The 19,921-nt window shown below is 35.2% G+C and overlaps 5 protein-coding genes across 5 annotated transcripts; 2 read left to right on the top strand and 3 right to left on the bottom strand.

Moving 5' to 3' along the window:
• Nucleotides 1-516: 516 nt before the first annotated feature.
• Nucleotides 517-3,284, bottom strand: LOC129241104 (protein FAM76A). Its single transcript, XM_054877275.1, has 6 exons — nt 3,028-3,284; nt 2,363-2,427; nt 2,177-2,290; nt 1,786-1,879; nt 1,030-1,485; nt 517-965 (listed from the first exon to the last, which is right to left on the bottom strand). Exons 1-6 carry the CDS (start codon nt 3,109-3,111, stop codon nt 585-587), a joined length of 1,194 nt encoding a protein of 397 aa, XP_054733250.1. The 5' UTR covers nt 3,112-3,284; the 3' UTR covers nt 517-584.
• A 3,872-nt stretch (nt 3,285-7,156) lies between these two features.
• On the top strand, nt 7,157-12,222 carry LOC129240271 (kinesin-like protein KIF18A). Its single transcript, XM_054875964.1, has 6 exons — nt 7,157-7,576; nt 7,643-8,351; nt 8,413-8,769; nt 10,747-11,533; nt 11,602-11,730; nt 11,795-12,222. The coding sequence occupies exons 1-6, from the start codon at nt 7,275-7,277 to the stop codon at nt 11,911-11,913; spliced, it is 2,403 nt and encodes an 800-aa protein (XP_054731939.1). The 5' UTR covers nt 7,157-7,274; the 3' UTR covers nt 11,914-12,222.
• Nucleotides 8,909-9,965, bottom strand: LOC129240274 (ribosome-recycling factor, mitochondrial). The gene has a single exon (XM_054875968.1). The coding sequence runs from the start codon at nt 9,775-9,777 to the stop codon at nt 8,971-8,973; it is 807 nt and encodes a 268-aa protein (XP_054731943.1). The 5' UTR covers nt 9,778-9,965; the 3' UTR covers nt 8,909-8,970.
• Nucleotides 12,223-12,638: 416 nt separating the features above from the next.
• Nucleotides 12,639-14,876, bottom strand: LOC129240273 (pyridoxal kinase). Its single transcript, XM_054875966.1, has 6 exons — nt 14,694-14,876; nt 14,532-14,641; nt 14,365-14,464; nt 14,153-14,299; nt 13,760-14,083; nt 12,639-13,093 (listed from the first exon to the last, which is right to left on the bottom strand). The coding sequence occupies exons 2-6, from the start codon at nt 14,625-14,627 to the stop codon at nt 12,846-12,848; spliced, it is 915 nt and encodes a 304-aa protein (XP_054731941.1). The 5' UTR covers nt 14,628-14,641; nt 14,694-14,876; the 3' UTR covers nt 12,639-12,845.
• Nucleotides 14,877-16,138: 1,262 nt separating this feature from the next.
• LOC129240272 (28S ribosomal protein S35, mitochondrial) lies at nt 16,139-17,431 on the top strand. Its single transcript, XM_054875965.1, has 2 exons — nt 16,139-16,418; nt 16,473-17,431. Exons 1-2 carry the CDS (start codon nt 16,295-16,297, stop codon nt 17,354-17,356), a joined length of 1,008 nt encoding a protein of 335 aa, XP_054731940.1. The 5' UTR covers nt 16,139-16,294; the 3' UTR covers nt 17,357-17,431.
• Nucleotides 17,432-19,921: the final 2,490 nt, after the last annotated feature.

The raw sequence follows: 19,921 nt of genomic DNA, 5'->3' as shown, positions 1-19,921 counted from the left end.
AAGAGCTTAAAACGTTGCTCGAATTAACACATTTTTCGAAGATTACATTCACTTTCAGCATTTAGCATTTCGCAATGGAAAAAATATTTAGAATTTAGGTAGAGGATTTTGTATGAATAAGTGTACATTTAGGCTTGCATTAAGGGCTACATAGAGATTTAGAGTGCAGCATAAACGGCCAATAATACCGCGTTACCGAGGTGACAAGCCTGAATTTGTTTCATTGCAACTCCCTATTTGTTATCTGGAAATGCGCAATATATTTAAATTTATAAGTATATTATTTAGTTTATGGCATAAACATTCAGTAATTAAAAAAAAGGAGTTTCGGCTGATTTTTTATGTTACCGAGAAAGAGAGAAAAATAAAAGTGGTTGTTCAGACTTAGAATTATCGAGTTACCGAATTGTAATGGTATCGGACTAATGTTTTGTAACACGATTTAAAATCATAATTATTAACCAAGTTAACATTTAGCATACAATTTACACGACTGGATTAAGTGGAATATAGATGTGAAAGCGTTGCATATACTCGTGAAATTTTATTGTAAAATTTAACTAATGTATCCTTTGTTACAACCTTCAATTTGTTGACGGACTATTCGAACCAGATTCAACACTTCTCTTTTCCTCGCGCTCTTGCTCTTCATCACTTTTGATTTCATCCTTTTCTATCTTCTCCTCCTTTACTTCCTTTTCACGTTGTTGCTCGTCTTCAACGAGTTCCTCTTTTGGAGAAAGGTTTTCTCGTTTCTCACGCTCACTTTGACGTTCCTTGGCGTTTGACCCTCCACTTGTGCCATTCTTCTTTGTGCTCTTCTTCACTGACGCTAACTCTTTCAATATACTACTAATTTTACGATTAAGATTCTCCACTTTCATGTCATGTAATCTGTCGATTTCCTTCACTTTGTTGCGCATTTCAATTTCTTTTTCGAAGTTTTTGCCCTTCAGTTCTGTCAACTAAAATTAAAATATGCCAATAGGTACTTCAATTCATTATACATAATTATATTTATGTTCTTACCAATTTATCCTTTTCTAGTAATTCTTTATCCTTTTGTTGAAGACGTTTTTCTAGACTGGCGATTCGTTCTTTTAAGTTTGTCATGGCCACTACGTGATCTGCTGAATTAGGGTCGATTGTGATAACAGCTGGTGCGGCTATAGAGCCCAGACCAATTCCAGAGCCATTACCACTACCATTTCCACCACTCCCACCAGACCCAGTACGAGTAATTTTCTCAGGCAGTTCTCCACCTGAAGAAGCAATAGCAGCACTACTTCCCCCGCCAGCACCGCCGCTGCTACTTTTTATATCTGCAGACGGCCGCGAGGTTTTTTTAGTCGAAGTCGTTGAACTGTCTCGGTGCGTTTTTTCATGCGGTCGTTTCTTGGATGATATTCTGCCTTCCTGTTGAGCTTTTATAAGAGCCCGTTTAAACGAACTGGTGCATAACCAACAAAGTAATTTGCCGTTAACCTAAAAAAATTCAATTTTGATTTTATAAGTCTTTTTACTTAATGCTACTTAAAGCTACTTAAAAAATGGGCTTTAAAATAAGTTTATGAACGCATACATTTCGAGAGTATCTTCGTACACATTTACTGAGCATATTGTTCATATGTCTACATTACATGCGCAAGCACTTTCAATAATTCAATATTTATGTGCTGAACCCTGAATTATAAGTTATAAACGGTAAAACGCTTATACCTCTAATTCATATTGTTATTGTATTTACATTTTTTTGCGTATAAGAGATTTTATTCCTTGTCTAACCTTTTTGTTCTCGTCACGCTTATCGAAAGCACATCGCTGCTTGCATTCATCACATTGTATCGGTGGGCCATATTTTGCTTCATAGGTTGCACATCTATCATTCATTGCATTATACAGGCAAGGTACAGGACAATTTATGGATATGTTGCAGGAGAAAAAAAGAAGAAGAAATGTTTGCGTTCATAAACGTTGCAATTGTAAAGGGATTTAATATACTACAAAGACTACATTCTTGATTAAGTTTAAATTAACAGTTAACCGCTAAGGAGTTTTCTTTAACAAATCGACGAAAGCACAATATACATAAGTTATTGTGTATCTATTTTTTCTCGGACTGTTACAAGTTCTTGATAACAGTTTTGAATACGAATAAGTTTGAATAAATACAGACCTTACGCATTTAGAGTTTCCAAACGCCGCCACGATCTTGCAGCATTCACAGGCATTGGGTTTGCCATACTTGCTGAGACAGTGCTCACATTTCTTGCAGACACTTTGAGATTTTCTGAATATTTGAAAAATATTTTCAAGGAAATTACAACGAAACAAATAGTTACAGAGCCAATTTACTACTTACGTTGTTGGTTGGAATTCAGTGCGGCAATAAGTACATTTGACAACTGAGCTAGTTCCTCGGCAATTCTGAAAAAATAAGTTAAGTATTAACATAAATGAAAGCTTGTCATTTACATATGTACAGTAAGTAAAAAAAAGGTGGCACAGCAGAATTTTTTTACAATATTAACAATGTTTTCCATGCCATTTCTCTTCGTTCATTTTTTATAAAAATATTATTCAACCTACAGCGAAAGCAACATATTTTTAAGCTCCAAAATTTTATGTAACATTAAAAAAAACTATCAAACTTTTAACAATATTTCGAACCTTTACTCAATTTTTTATTTTTCTCTGAAAAGCAACAAAGTCAAATTTTCAAGTTGCTGAAACTTCCACGTTTATTTTCTATACATTTCTTCCGAGTCTGAATTTTGGAATTTGAACTGAATTTTGAAATTGACGAAAAATATTTTATATATTAAAAAACAAAATCAACTAATTAAAAGCAGCATCGCTACTTTCATTAAATGTTCGCAGAACTGCGCACTTGATCTGGTAGCCATGTGAAAATTCTTTAATTTGGGGTCACAGCCAAAAGAAATCTGTATTTCCTACATATATTTTTACACATTGTTTTTTAACATTAGGTTTTTATTTTGTCACCACAAAGAAATCGGCCTTCACCTTGCATAGCTGTTGGCCCGCAGACAACTCCTCGAATGGATGCCTCGAAAAGCATTTCGAACAAGCAAACAAAACAGAATTCATAATTTAGCGTGATTTGTATACTTCTGGCAAAGAGTACTTTATATATTTTTGTATATTAACGCGCCGGTTTAGTTTCCAAAAAGTTATTCTAATATATTTTCACTTTTATAAAAAAGACGCAAATCACTAAATTTATTGTAAATGCGATTCTCTATAAAATGAAAATGGCGTACATTTTGATGGAAGTACAGACATAGCAAGCAGGGTTGTAAGTGGGTTGCATGCAAGGCGAATTCAAACAAGGTGTCTTTGGTTGAGCAACAACATATTTGCTCGAAATTTGCTTTCGCAATTTGACGTTTTAAATGTAAAATTTCAATGAGAATGTACCGTAAAATTAAACATGCAGGGCACTTTGACTCCCAAATCGCAAGAAAGAAAACAAGGTTATAACCGAAGTTATAACCGAATATGAATATATTCCCGATGACGATTGAGTACCATATGAGGCGCCATTAAAAAACAGTTACTTTATTTTTCCCGATTTTGACAAGTCTGAGATCAGGTAATTTTCCAATACAAAACATGCCAACAAAACAAACAAACAGAGGATAAATTGCGTATTTGAGAAAAATCCTGTAAATGGCTTGATAATATTGTGATTTGTGAGATTTCAACTAAGCAAACTAATGGAAACGAGTGCCGTATGTTAAATTGTAAAAGCACAAGATAATATAATCATGGCTTTAAATTCAGTTTTCTTGTGTTTGGTAGTTTCTATTGCTTTCGCCTAATGTTCCTCTTCACAAATAAGGAATTCCCCTCCTTTTGTTTGTTTATTCATGGGCTCTGACGACATAGCCTATTCGGAAGGCGCAACCTGGTATTCTATAATCTTTGGTATTCTTAGGCGGATAGAATACAGAAGGTGCCACCTTTCGAAAACTCCTATATTAATTTTCGCGGTTTTAAGAAGCGTTGACGTCATGCGCCATAACTATGCAAAACAAATTAACAAAAGGAAGAGAAATTTCATGTGTTTAAAAATTCAGGTAATATTTTGATTTATGATAATTGGAGTCTCATTTCATTTACATGATGTCTTCCTTTCTTATGTAAAAGACGCTTTGTTATGCATAGAGAACCTGACACAATTCGAATTAAGTATTAATCGTGCAATTAATATTCCAATTCTGAAAAATAAATGGCAAATAGAGAAAAACAAACCAATTTTTTTAAATGGTACGCATTTAAAATTAAAACTCAAAAGGACGGAACTGAGATGGATTCAACTTTTGGGAACAATCGCTCTTCCCAAGTGCTCCATGGGCAAAAAAAAAAAAAAAAAAAGTTACCGGTTATAAATATAATAAGGGAAACTTTATTGATTGAAACAAAATTTATTGTAATTGTCATTTACTAGCTTCCCCGATGACCATTAAGTTGCTTTTTTCTAATAATACGTTCACATATAAGTATATGATCTACTTTTTCGAGCTTAACTCCCAATCCGTAATTAAAAAGCGAGATATTTCCATAAAAAAATTCTCTCCCAAAATCTGAGATTATAAAATAATTCTAAATGATAACCATAATTTTTAACATACAACCCTGTGTTTTATGTGTAATAGATCATTATTTTTATGCCTGTAAAGAAAAATGTCAAAGCAAAAACTGAATAAAATGAATGCTGGCAAAAAAAGCAGATTTGTAGGTTGTTTGTATTCTAATAAAATATTTTTTAGGTATTATTAATTATGCATTCATATAACAGAAAAAAACTTCTTTTCATAAACGCTTTGTCCACCTATTACTTTTATAAAATGCAATATCGAAAATCGCATGTGTATTGCTCCCATAATTTTTTGCAACCTCAGTAAACGTCGTTTACGGATTTCCTCTTTTAGAACTAGCAGCCAATTTTGCAATTAAATTTGCTAAACCTTCTCCTTCTAAAATAACTTTCGTTATTATTGTGAACGAAATTAAATAAATTAAAAACACCGAAATATTCCACCACACCAATTTCTATGAAGAAAAACCTTCCACAACAGTGTTGACAGCTGATTGTCTATTTTGTAGGTAACCTGCCATATGTGAACGGGTTGATTAATTTTGTGGATTTATTGGTAATTAATACAGTAGCTACAACGCGCAACACTCCGAGCTTTTATCACCCGCTCGAACGCAGCGATTCCAGGACCGCAGCAACGGCACAAATTACCGCGAGGCAATACCAATAAATCCGACGGCAGAATGGATAGTACTTTATAGTACGCAAAAGCACTATCCAGAAAACGGAAATAAGCGCCAAAAACTAGGCACCAAAAAAAAGCGAAAAAAATTGGGACCAAAAAACGCCCCAAACAGTAGGTACCAAGAAAATACAACGCCAAAAAGTATGCACCAAAAATATATTTCCTTCAAGTTCGCCCGAACAAATAAGCGTCAAAAAGTAGGCAGTGTTATTTCTCACTAGAAATTAGCAATCACAAGGAAAAACTCAGGAAAAGGAGCCTAAAGTGTATCTAAGATATATATCAGGTATAGCTCTCTCTCTCCTTTTCGTCTACGTTATATCTTTTTTCTCTCTCGCGGAACGAAAATGCCCAAAACGTTACATGGCCTTGATATTTTACTCTCCATTCTCGCTCGTCCATCGACGCCTAAGAAGTTTCACTTCAAAAGAAAAGAGGTTGTCTGTAAAGTTGGTTTACTGACGATAGTTTAACGTGACAACGTCATAAGAAAATACTGATGGAATGGTTACATTTTTCAAAAGAAAATTTTAATTTTATTTGTTTGATCGATATTTTGTATGGATATAGAGAAGGAGGTAAATGGAATCGCAATGGAATTGATCAAGTTACATTTACACAAACGTGAACAATTACGAAACATTTATCAAATTCATGAAAGATATGTTCAATTTCGATTGTGCATCAGACGTTAATAAGTCAACCACACTAAGAGGCACCATCATCGATTTGACTATTTTAAGACACATTACACTCGCATATGCAAATACAAATATGTGAATTTATATACATATGCGCATATACATACATATATATGCTCACTCAAGTAGGAGAGAGCCAGATGTCGAACGTTGCCGAACGCGGGGGCCGTGTGCCTCTTTGTCGTTCGTTCCGCGCTCTCCCTTGCAGTTCAAGCAAGGTAACGACGCATGAGCAAGATAACGACGCATGAACAAGATAACGACGTATGAACAAGATAACGACGAATGAGCAAGATAACAACGCATTTTTTTATAAATATAAAATAGTTTTCAAATGTCAAAAATCCTAAAAGTGCGTTTTAACGGATCTTTATTAATATATTATTGCAATAGCGAGGTTTCGCGAACCGACTTTCAACAATAGCGAACGAAGCTCAAAACAAAAACATGAATTAATCTTGATGAATCTATCGCTAGATTAGTTAGACAAATCGACAGGTGACTATTAAGCTGCTGCTACAACAGAACTCGTTAGAAGATGCGAGCTGCCATATTGAAAAATTATGATAGTTATTAAGCACATGTATAGAAGCAGAGGCGGCCGCCGTAGCCGAATGGGTTGGTGCGTAACAACCATTCGGAATTCACAGAGAGAATTTATGGCAAAACTCCGAGTGTATTGCTGCCATGAAAAAGCTCCTCATAAAAATATCTGCCGTTCGGAGTCGGCTTGAAACTGTAGGTCCCTCCATTTGTGAAACAACATCAAGCCGCACGCCACAAATAGGAGGAAGAGGTCAGCCAAACACCCAAAAAGGGTGTACGCGCCAATAATATATATAGAAGCAGAGGTAACAGAATAAACGAAAAGTAATAAAGTGAACGTGTCTAAAGGTGAACGTGTGCGTTGCCATTAATTTGTGATTTTATTTGATAATCTAGTGATAGAAATGAAAGGAGTTATTGTAATAGATTTATTTGAATTTTAACGTAAGAAAATTCGTAACAAAACTTTTAACATACCATAATCAAGCGCTCTTTATACCATGGTGAAAAAAATATTCCACAGTCGTATTCACGAATGTGGCAGCTTTGCTGTCCATTGGATAAGCAATGCTGCCAACCTAAAATTGCTTACAAACAGTTGAATTTTCAAACTTGTAGCAAATACAAAAAAAAATCCATTAACAAACAAAGCGCTGGATGAAAATTTTATTTTACGCGATTTTAAACACATTTTTACTGATTTTTTTAATAATATCAAATGCCAGCAGAGCAAACGAATATAAAAGTGGTTGTGCGCGTTCGGCCTTACAACCGAAGGGAGCTGGAACAGAATCAGCGACAAATCGTCAAGGTACTGGATAATAACACGCTGCTCTTTGATCCCGATGAAGAAGATGATGAATTCTTTTTCCAAGGAACAAAACAAAACTATCGCGATATTACAAAACGAGTGAACAAGAAGATTAGTATGGATTTTGATCGAGTATTCGACCCAGAAGCAAAAAATCAGGAAATTTTTGAGGAATGCACTTCACCTTTAGTTGCTTCAGTTCTGAACGGGTATGCTTCAATAAACGTTAACAATAGTTACAATTTGAATTCATTTGGTTCATTTATATAAACCAGGTACAATTGTTCCGTGTTTGTTTATGGTGCTACTGGAGCAGGGAAAACCTTTACTATGCTCGGCAATGAAAATTGCCCGGGACTAACGTTTCTAACTATGCGTGAATTATTTGAAAAAATACAAGCTCAAAGTTCTACGCATAAATTTGATGTGGGTGTAAGTTATTTAGAAGTGTACAATGAATTGGTAATGAACCTTTTGACAAAAACGGGGCCATTAAAACTTCGAGAGGACTCGAATGGAGTGGTTGTTAGTGGATTAGTTTTGAAGCCCATATATAGCGCTGATGATCTGTTACAGCTGCTGGCACAAGGAAACTCCAATCGCACTCAACATCCAACGGATGCAAATGCCGAGAGCTCACGTTCACATGCCATATTTCAAGTTCACATTCGTATGACAGACCGCAAAACAGGAACGAAGCGAACAGTTAAATTATCTATGATTGATTTAGCGGGAAGTGAACGTGCTGCCAGTACAAAAGGTGTTGGGGTGCGTTTCAAGGAAGGCGCAAGTATAAATAAAAGCTTATTGGCATTGGGAAATTGTATCAATAAGTTGGCAGATGGAATGAAGCACATTCCTTATCGTGATTCGAACTTGACGCGTATTCTGAAAGATTCTCTAGGAGGTAATTGTCAGACCCTAATGGTAGCTAATGTCTCGATGAGTTCGTTGACATATGAAGACACATATAACACACTAAAAGTATGTAATTCGGTTAAACATGTTTTTACCCAAAATATTAACTATATATTTATACTTCTAGTATGCAAGTCGAGCTAAGAAGATTCGTACGACTTTGAAGCAGAATGTTCTTAAATCAAATATGCCGAAAGATTTCTATATTAAAAAGGTTACGGAACTTACGACAGAAAATGAACGTTTTAAAACTAAGGTAGCTCAACTTGAAAAGGCTTTAGACGCGACCCGATCATACAATGAAAGCGAGTTAAAAGCCTGGTACAGCAAGATTGATGCGGTATATTCGTCCGTCATTAAGACACAAGAGTACGTTATAGGTAATCAGAGCAAAATAAAGAGCCTAAATTTTCGTGAAAAATTGAAGAAAGAAAATGTAGCTTATAATAAACTACTTGAGCGAAACTCGGCAATATCACTGGAGGTGAGTTTGTTTAATTTTTTGATTCAACAATATCGAAAATATAATTTATGTTTCGTTATTCTAGCAACTTTTGAAAATAGTACGTATTCAAAAATGTTTACTAGCTGAGTAACGAAAAATTTACTACAACACATTTAAATACAATTTATTCATATATTTTTATTATTCAGTCTTGGCATAAGAAGCTGTGTATTTTACTATTTAAGATTCGCCAAGTAGCTCTTTCTGTTTCGTTGCTAGTAATTTGTCTGCTTCTGCTATATAGTTATCGGCAATAGCTGTTACTTGTGTTTGGACAGCGAAGATATCATCCTTAGGCATTTCAGACTGTTTTTTTAATTTCCTTATTACATTATTTTGTATATCTCGTATAGTATCACGGTACTTGATGAATAGAGCCTTCGCATTTTTTGATAGGTTCTCGCGATGTTCTTTTGTCACTTTCGGTATAGGAATGAAAAGCGTGGTTCCATCTTGTTGTGGATTAAGATTCATGCCACTATTATCAATTGCCTTTAGTACATCAGGTATGGTTTGAGGAAAAGCAATCATATTAACAACAATTGTTTTAGGATTTTTTCGTGAAATTTGCGCGAGCTCCTGCAATTCATGCTCAGCACCATCGATATGCACACGTAGGGTTTCTATAGCACCTGAGGTAGAACGTAATGACAAATGTTTAATGAAATCTTCTTTCATCTGCTGAACCGCCTTCTGCATTTGTCCATTTACCGCATCGAAGTTTATTACCTCGCGGAGTTGCGTTTCATTAATTTCAATTTTGGCCGTTTTTTTACCTTTCTCCTTTTTCTTATCTTTGCTTTTTGCATAACCTCGCATCTGAGATATGGTTATTAAGGGTAGGTGTGCCTGCTTTGTCTGGGTTACGGAAGAAGTTTGTGTAATACCAAATGTTTTGGTGGGACTTGGTAACTGTCTTAAATGTCCTAAATGTAGATCACGTCCCAACACATAGCGCAGAATCGGAAATATTTTTCTTGTGTACATTGTTAGCACAATACGATTGGTTTTGCAAAATACTTAGAGTTAGCGCGTCTGTTGCATTAATGAGCATTCACTAAAAAATTTAGTTTTGACATTTGGCTTGGCACATTGGCCGATCAGCTGTTGGCGTTATTTTTACACATTTTCCTCATTTATTTTCTCTCTCGTAAACATGTGCATATTAGTAATTGTGTATGTACATATTTTTGTACTTTTACATTCACTCTCGTAGAAGCAGAAGTAACAAATAAAGGCCAGAAAAAATTCACGAGATTTATTAGTTGTGGCCCCCAATTTCTCGGCCTGAAATAAAGAGGGAGATCTTCCAAATAATGAGGCCAATGATGGTCTGCCATAATAACAACATGGGCTTTTGCTAATGATTTCAAAGGTGCCAATACTTTTTGGAATAAAATATCTTAGCATACTGCAAAAGTATCATTTTATAGAAAACCTCAGTTGAGGAAATGAATGAATTGAATAGATTTAAAAAGTTCTATGAATTCCGAAGTTGGCGGGATGGTTTCTCTGGGCGCACTCCCTCTTCAGTGTTCGTTCGTGGTAAAACTCTCTCATTGCCCGTTTGCGAGGACTCTGCGGTTCGAACTGGAACATTCCATACGCGTGATATTTATTATATTGTAGGATGATACTTTCGGTATGAATGTGCATGGGGATGTTTAAAAATATCTCCGGGCATAAACTAATATCTAATGGTCAAAAGCCATAACATTAACAAATTCAAATACTTTCATTAGAAGAGAACGCCATGATTACAAACTATTCCTTGAATGTATATTAATATGAAATTTAATGTCTTACAATCATAAATGCACCCAGTAATTCCTTGTCATGTGATTTACATTTTTTTCGTACCCATTTTTTTTTTATCAATTTTACTAACCTTATGAAAAACAATTCAAAGATACATAGATATAATAATTTCAAATTTGACAATATATGCACTTTAAGATGCTTCCTGCTTCCACCTCTAATTATAATAAACAAATCTGCAAACTTGAGGAGGAATCTACGCGTTGGCGTAGAAAGCTGCATGACGCAAATAAGGACTTGGAGAAGTTAAAAAAAGAAATCAAAGAATCTAAATACGTCGAAATTTTAAAGATATACCAAAAAGGAAAAGATTTAGAAGTTCGTTACTCGAAACAAGATATTAATATCAATCACATTTCGGGCATAAATGCAGAGTTCATGCGTGATTCAGATAAACTACGGAAAGCCTTTGGAATGGCATGCGAATTACTACAAAAAACCAATGCGGATATCAACACTGATATCCAAAATAAATACGAGCAGTTGCAGCAATTCATAAAGAGTCACGCATACTTTGGTCATGATGACTATAAAAAAGATAGTGATGAAGATTTGGAAGCACCATCACTGCAAAGTAATGGGAAACGTTCATATAAAACCAGTGCAAGCATTGTGAAGAAGTACCGTAGGAAATGTCCAAAATTGGAAAATGACTTTGAATTAGGCTTAGATATTATGGAGGACACCGATTCGGATGATGGCATTAGTATTTTCAAAAAACCCCCACTCATACGCACAGATATGAATGAGACACATGTCTTGACATGTGCCACGGATGATGAGTATAGTACGAGTACGGATGTTAGTGCCAAAAAACCTTCCTCGGAAAGTAAAGAAAACTTATTGCGAAAAAGGAATTTGATTGGCAATATATTGTCAGAGCAAATTGCAAGAGTCCCAGTAAATAAGGAACGAGTGAAGAATGGTTAGTATTTGTGTACAATAGATAATATTCAATAGCATAACATTGACTGATTTATTTTATTGTTACAGCTTTAATGAAATCAAAGACATTTAATCACCACGGGCTGTTGAAAACTGTAGCTGTTGGTGTTCAAAAGGAAAACAAGAAATTTAGTCCAGTGCGAGTACGCAAAAGTCCGAGAAGTATTATGGTCAAATGTAAGTATTCAATATTTGGAGTAAAATTTAAAAACATGTTTAAATTATAACTATATTTTTGTAGCACTCGCAACAACGGCTAACAAACGCCAAGCAGTGCGCACAGTAAATACCAATGGCAATGATCAACAACATCAAATCGTTCGAATAAATCGTGCTGCCTCCTTTCGAGTAAAGAAATAATTTTATATCGAATGAAATTATTTTTCAGTCAAAATTCGAAGTGTTTGCTAATTTAATGTGCATATGTAGTTCGTTCAGTTATATAGTACACAATCATTTACAAAAATATATATTATAATTCAAATACATGTATTTATACATACCTATACCTATATATTTAAGACTTGCATATAATTTTAATGTTAAAACTCCTAAACAGAAAAAAAGAAGCAGTGTTGAAGTTGTGGGTTTTAAAACTAAAAACATGTCTGAATATAGCGTACAATTTATACAAAGGTAATGTTTGCCTTCTTTTGGTTGCATCTACAAGCGAATCTAGTTTTATTTGTACTTATAGTTGGTATCGTCTGAAATGTTGTGTTCTACAAGTGGGTTATAGTATTCAACTTCTTTGTTAGGCAGATTTAATTGAGTTAGTTGATGTGTATAATACATCTGGTATATGGTTCTAAATGTATTCAGGTCTACAGATCTTCAGGATATTTATGGCATATTGTACTGCTTCAAATATTGCTAATTTGTGCTGTAATAAGATAAGACTTTGTTGTTAATCAATGTTGTAGCATTGTGTTATAAGTTTTAAGAGTTTTTGAAACATTGGTAGTGCCACCAATGTGCTTAAGGTAGCGCTTTTATTAGCATTTACTACTGTGTCAACAATTTGTGTGCTTAAGTGGCAACTAAAGTGCTTTGCGTGTGTGGTTAGGTTTGATGGATTTGAAAAAAAAAAAGATTTCTGTTGTATACATAATTTCACATTTATTATTGTCTTATCTAACAATATAACAACAAAAGGTACACCGGATTTCACATTTATGGAAATACAATATTATATAATATATGAAGTATTATATATAATTAATAATATATAAAAATGCAAAGTAAGTGACTGACCCTGTACAGTGAAGTTTAATTATTTGTGCATTGGACGCTTATTTGATTTGATGTGCTCTAAGCACTACCCGCGGATTTTCGATAACACTTTTACTTTGTATCAACTTAAGTTCACGTTCCTGAGCAGTTACTTTACGTTTACCGGACAGAACGTCTGTTGGCATAGATTCAATTGTGCGCTTTAAAACTGCCTGAAGTGAAGCAATAGTTTTTTCAAATGCGCTACCCAAATCATCGGCTATGTGGCTGTGCGCTAGAAAGAGTGAAGCGAAGAGGTCACCGGTGCCTAAAATTGTAGTAAATAAGATCGATTAAAATATGTATGTATGCATTTATAGCATTGTATACAAAGCTTATTATAAAAATTTCGATATAACTTAGCATATAATTTAGAGACATTACTAAGTTCTGCGTAACCAATTAGTAATTTTACTATCCCAAATGTTTATATTTACATGCCGGAAATAAAAGTATGTCACTCTTGTTCGATTTATAACAGCACTACACAAACATTTTTGCGGAATGCTGCTAATTGTTGCATGTATCTCTTATTGAGCGTTTCTTCCATTTATGGTCTTGATATACTACAAATAGCAGGGTTCACAGTTCTTAATTGAAAATAGTTTTTATCGCTATTCGGAAGGTTTGAATTGCCCACCAAAAGGTGATCGCTATTGTGAAAAAAATGTTCTATTATTTCATTGTTTATGCCCATAGTGGGCATAGAGCACGGAACAAACCGAATGATAATTCCGCACGTACCCACGTAGCGACTGACTTACGGTGTTAGCCATTTTCTTTAATAAATTCCGATCTTGCGATTGAACAGAACCATGCTTTCATAAGCAGATGGTCTGCATACGAACAACTCTTTAAATTCAATAGTGTAAAATATAGTGTGATAAGGCGACCTAAATTTAATAATATATTTTCCGTACTAAGTCATATTTACCTGTGAATGATATGCCATTTCCTTGTCGGGGAATATTAATTATATAGCGACACCCATTTTTCTTGCTTAGAAATGCACGTAGGTCATTTTCATCGCCGAGCTCACTACTAGATATTACAACTGTATCAATACCACGGTCGTGAAACAATTGAACTGCAGACCAAACATCATCTTCTGTAGAAATCTTGTTTTCCGTCAATAATTCTACTTCATACTGGTTTGGGGTTATTATATCAGCAAGTGGTATAATTTCTTCACGATATATTGGTAGCAATTCTTCTGGTACATACATTTTACCGTTGTCTCCCATCACAGGATCACAAACTATATCATTTAGTGAAAGATTTTAAATGCTAGTAAATTTAGATAAAAGCAGATCTTAATGAATGTTACCATAAACTAAATTTGGATTAATTTGTCTCAATTTTTTCACGATATAGGAAATTCGTCGCAGGAAAGATTCATTGCCAATGTAACCTGTCAGTAAATGAGAGTAGCACTGAAGTAGATTGTTGGCTTCTAGACCTTCGAACAAATCACCTAAAACAAAACCAAGAATAAACATTTTCACTTCCTAAGAAATTTTAACCAGCGATATAGCATACCAAGTTCCTTTTCTTGCAATACTTGACCTTTAATGGTTTTATAGCCGGTATGGTTAGAAAATTGCACTGAATTTATTGCATCCACTTCAAAGCCTAATACCTTATCGTAAATGTAAGGTGATATACATATGTATATGTGTTTTTTGGATATTAGGACTGCACTTTACCTGTAATGGAAACGTAGCACTTTTGTTACCTACATAGCCATGTACAACGTGACTCTGTATGGAAAGAACACGCTTACTCGAACCTGGATCCTCCATTTCAATTTATAGTTCTGAAATTAAATTCTAGGGTTTTTTGCAAGACCCGTCCAATGAAATACCTACGCCGTTGGCAAGCTATAGCTTAAAAAAATTTTTGGTAATGCTTTGTTTAAGCCTCCAGCCCGGCCAATGTATTAATTGCTTGTCATTTGTTAAACAATTGATAACTTATCAGACTGTAAAAGATGATAATAGTAATCACTATTTGCTACTCATATCAGTTCATTAAAGCAAGCCATCAAGTTGGTTAAAAGAAAGGCGAATTGAATACTAAAGGTGGTGTCGTGCCAAGGATGGTGAACGAAGTTGGTGTCGACAGAGCCCATGAATAAACAAACAAAAGGAAGGGGAATTACTTGTTTGTGAAGAGGAAGAGTAAGCGAATCAATATAAACTAGCAAACATATAGCCCCTGGTGACAGTCCAGCATTGCTTGTCCAGCACTTTATATGTGTGCGTGTCGGGTGCTTGTCGTTTGCCCGGTGACGTTCAAAACAAAAAGCGATCAATCCACAGTTGTATTTAAAAGTAAATATGTATGTCGTCATCGGATGATGAATTTTTATTTATGTAAATTTGTATATACGTAATTATTCTATGGCTGAAAAGCGTAAGTAAGGGAATTAAATTTGAGTTTGGGATATTTTACAAAAATTAAAAGTAATCTGCTTTAACTTATTCTGTTCGTTGTTTGAGAATTTTTTTGTTACCCACTTTCTGTGTTATATTAAAAAATCGCTATAAGTCATGTTTTTAATTATAACTTATGTTTTTCGGGTTCATAACTTTATTATTATTAAATTACTTATGTATATCAGTTTTAAATAATTTCATTTACATATAAATTTTTAAATTTTTTGCTTATTTACATATGTACATATTTCATACGGATTGTGCTTATTTTTAGTAATGTAGGTGTTTACGAGTAATATACTATTGGGCAACCGCACACTAAATACTAACCTCAATGCTAAATACAACACTGCTGTTTTGTCCATCAGACTCCGACACGATCAAAAAAGTAAGCGTCAAACGAAAATATCAAAAATTTTTGATTTTCATCAAGCATCGTAGGTGTAGCCGACAACAAATACGTGTGTCACGACGCCACCCGACTGCACTAACACAAACAAAGCGCAGTCAAGCATGCTTGACTGTTACCAAGCCCTAATAAGAACGTTCCGATGACAGTCGGTTTTACGATACCGGAACGACCCAGCAACATTCCCCGTCCATGTATTGGGAATGTTCATATTTAAGACGTGGTACTTCATTAGTTTGTTTAGTTTAAATCTCATAAGTCCTAATATTATCAAGCCATTCACTGAATTTCCACAAATATGAAATATCTCTTCCTTTTGTTTGCTCTGTATTGGAAAAGGACCTGACTTGTGAAAATCGTGGAAAATAAAATCAGTATTTTGAGAAGATGCCACCTTCAGTACTCAATTCGCCTTGCTCAGACCTTATGAAAAGTTTTCTTTGACTACGGCAATACTGGCAGTTAAAGTGTCATTCTAAAATATTTTTGTGTTATATTTCTTTCTGGATAGGTATTTTCTGTGACATTATTTATCCGCTCTACATAATAACGAACCTATATGTTCTTACATACAATAAACTACTAAAATCAGTTGGGACTTTTACTGAAGGGGAGTGCAATAATGGCTTTATTAGCACGCTTTTTTGAAAAGAATTTACGTAATTCTAGTTTTAGTGCTCGCCGATTATACAGCAGTAAGACACAAGAGGAACCTGCAGATACCAACCATGAGTTTGAAGATGAAGGTTAGTAGTGTGGAATTTTGTAAAATGTGTATACAAAAAATTTTTATATTCAAGAATTTCGTGTCCTAAATTTACGGTCCACAAAGCAAACAGCTAAGCAAAAGCGGCGCGTCTTCAAAAAGGAACCAGTAATGCCTCCTCGTCACCTTAAAATGGCGACTGACCAGGATTGGACTGCTGTATGGCCAGGTCCACGTTCTTTTCAACCGGCTTCTGTGCCTCTGCCTTTACGCCAAGGTTACACGGAAAAAGGCGCACCTCCACCATCCAAATTCGCCAATGCGGAACTTATGAAAATTCCAAATTTTCTTCATCTTACACCTGTCGCTATTCGGCAGCAATGCGAAGCTTTGAAACAATTTTGTGCTCCATGGCCTAAAGGTTTAGATACGGAAGAGAAGTGTGCAAAATATTTTCCTATCGAAATTGCCAGCACTGATTACTGTCACGCTCTACCCACCATACGAAATCCAGAGGCTAGACGAATAACACTAAAAATTAAGTTGTCTGACTTGAAATTTGATGCGCATGCAAAAGACAAATTTTTACGTCTGGTTGGTGATCGGTATAATCCGTGCACGGATATGTTAACTATTGTTGCAGATCGCTGTCCTCTGAGGAAACAAAATTATGACTATGCCATGTACTTATTAACTGCATGCTATCATGAATCATTTGTTACTGAACCATGGGAAGCCAACAAATCAGAAGCAGATATGGAACATTACATATTTGAACGAAATAAATCAAAGCAATCGGCTGAGGCTATAATAAATTGGGGAGAACTCATGGATACTACACAAAAACTGCAGGCCAATCGAGGTTTTGCACAAAGCGTAGAAAATCTAATAAACGAAGGCGAAAACGAATATAATTTAGGACGATATAAAGAAGAGGTTTTAAAGCTGCTAAATATAAGTACAACACAGTCTGCTTGATGGGCGAGATATTTTTCCGGCACTTTGCATAACACACTAGTGTTTTATAAATAAAGATATAAAATACAAATGCAATTTTAATTGTTATCCTTATTATGAATAGACTAATAAACATGGCGAAAATATGAGAAGTTGTGACCAGCATCCATAGATAACCCAGCATCAGACTGTCATCTGTGAGGTGTCAACTACATCTGTTGATTCATCCAGTTGCAGTGAAAAATAAATACAGTTATCTAAGTCACTTCTTAACTGTAAAAAATATCATTGCTCATTACTTCTACTCGCCTCATCACTGTATTAGCAGAAAGTTGCATAGATTTTATAGCAGACACTATTTCGTCCTTATTTCTAAAGTTGGCGAATAAAGAATCTGCAGCTTCCAAAAATCGCACTTGTTACGTTAAAGCGTAACAGCTCAAAAATTCCAAATTTTAGTTTTTTGCAAGAAAACAATGTACAGTGGTCATCTCTACCAACTGAAAAAATCGTTCAGTGGTTTGTCTAGTCTTTCATTAAAAAAACCGTTATGACTCTCTCTTTGTTTCAGAATGACTTCTTTTGTCTGAACTAAAGAGTTATATTTTTAGTTGTCTCCAAGTGTTTGAACAAATTTGCGTCACATAAAGTGTAATATTTTGAATTGTGCCCGTTTACAACAAAACGGTTTGTTTAAGTTCGTTTAAGTTTCTATTGAGAATTTTCAGTTAAACAGAGATAACTCAAAATAACACCACTAAGTGTATAAAAAAATTTCAGGAAAAGAGTAACAACTCAAAAATTTGTTATTTTAGCGTAACTACTAAACAAATAAGAATGAAACAACCCTGATATTGTTTTTAATGATATTTTCGTGCAATTACATATTTTTTTCCTTGTAATATATTATTAATATTTACGGAAACAGTTTTTCGTCTCTAATGAAAATGTTCAGATTTTGAGTTGTTACGCTTTAACGTAACAAGTGCGAAATGCTTGTTTTATGATTTCCCCGTATTTATAAGGTTTTTTCTTTTGTGCAATTATCTGGGAAACACGATAAGATGCTTCAGTTGCAGCCTTATTTTTGTCGATTGTTTTCAAAAATATTGACTGTTGTCCAATTAACTGGATTTTTAAATGTTTCAGTTTTTCTTTTTTGGTGGCAGAATTTAACGGGAATGCCTTCTCAAAATTCGAATGTACAGTTTTATGATGCCTCTCAATATTTCCTTTTTTAGGAACTGATACAGATGTATTACATAACAAACAAACACTTTCGCCTTTAACTTCTGTGAAGAAGTATTGTTCTTCCCATTCCGAATGGAAATGGTATGTCTTCGCCTTCTCACTGCTGCTTGCCATAGCGCACTGAGCGCAATGTCGACGTGCATTGCGTATATATTATATAAAGCCAAAAAATTCTCGAACACGCTAATCGGTTCCAGCCGATCCTAGAACGGAGACGCGACTTCTCGTCGTGTTTGTCGGCGCGAAATCGATTACCGCAGTGTTGCCGCGTTTATCTATTTATTATGAAAATTTCTGAAATTTGCTAATACTGGTATGATTTTCAGGCTTTTGGATTTTTTGCAACGTTAGCAGCGCGAGCTACCGGTAGCTCGCGATCGACGGGTTGGCGACCACTGGTCTAAACACTGTCTGGTCCAGTCAATTTCGGTCAGTTTTGTCTTGGATTTCGTCGGCGTAATTTAATAGGTGTCGCTTGACGTGCCTGGAAGCGGCTCAGGCTCAAGCAGGTGTCAAACCTGCGGTAACATACATTCCCATGGCAGCCGGTTCTACGTTACCGGAATGACTCGGATTTTTCCCGACCAAGGGCTGCCGCCCCAGTGAACTAGCCCTGCCTAGTGAACAGCATATCTCTGTGTTCTCCTTGTGCTTTCTGTAATCCACGCGAAACCGCAAGCTTTCATATTTGTTTTTAATCAGCACAACTGGTGACTCCACGTGAGTTGTGTTTATAGTTTTCCCCTAGCGTTGGTTTATTATTATTATTTTTATTTTCCGTTTTTCCTTTGGATGGTCGGAACTTATAGTTCACATTTTATTTTCACTTTCGGCAAAGGTGCTGTATACTTTTTTAAGTTGGTCGCTTCTAAAAAAGCGATTAAGTTCTGCGGCTCCCACGATCTTTTCCAACAGGTTAAGGAAGCCATACGACAGCGAGTTACTCTCTCTGAAACTTCGTTTGGTATTAAACTTTGGAAAGGTCCTCCCCAATTCTGATGGCGCTGCAACGTCATTTTGCATAGCCGTATTAGTTTTGCGGGGATACCAAATTTAGACATCGCGGCATATAGGTAACTCCTTTTTATGCTGTAGAATGCAGCTTTGAAGTCGACGAAAGGGTGATGTGTCGATTCTTCTTTTTATGGGTTTTTTCCAAGACTTGGTGTATTGTGAATATCTGTTCAATGGTGGGCTTTTCAGGTCTAAAACCACGCTGATAAAGTCCAATCAGTTGGTTGATAGTGGCTTCAGCCTTTTACACAATATGCTCGCTAGATCCTTATAGACGATATTTAGAATACTTATCTAGGGATAATTGACACAGATTACAGG

The sequence above is a fragment of the Anastrepha obliqua genome, chromosome 3 (assembly GCF_027943255.1).
Source record: "Anastrepha obliqua isolate idAnaObli1 chromosome 3, idAnaObli1_1.0, whole genome shotgun sequence".
NCBI lineage: Eukaryota > Metazoa > Arthropoda > Insecta > Diptera > Tephritidae > Anastrepha > Anastrepha obliqua.
This window is presented reverse-complemented; position numbering and strand designations above follow the sequence as displayed.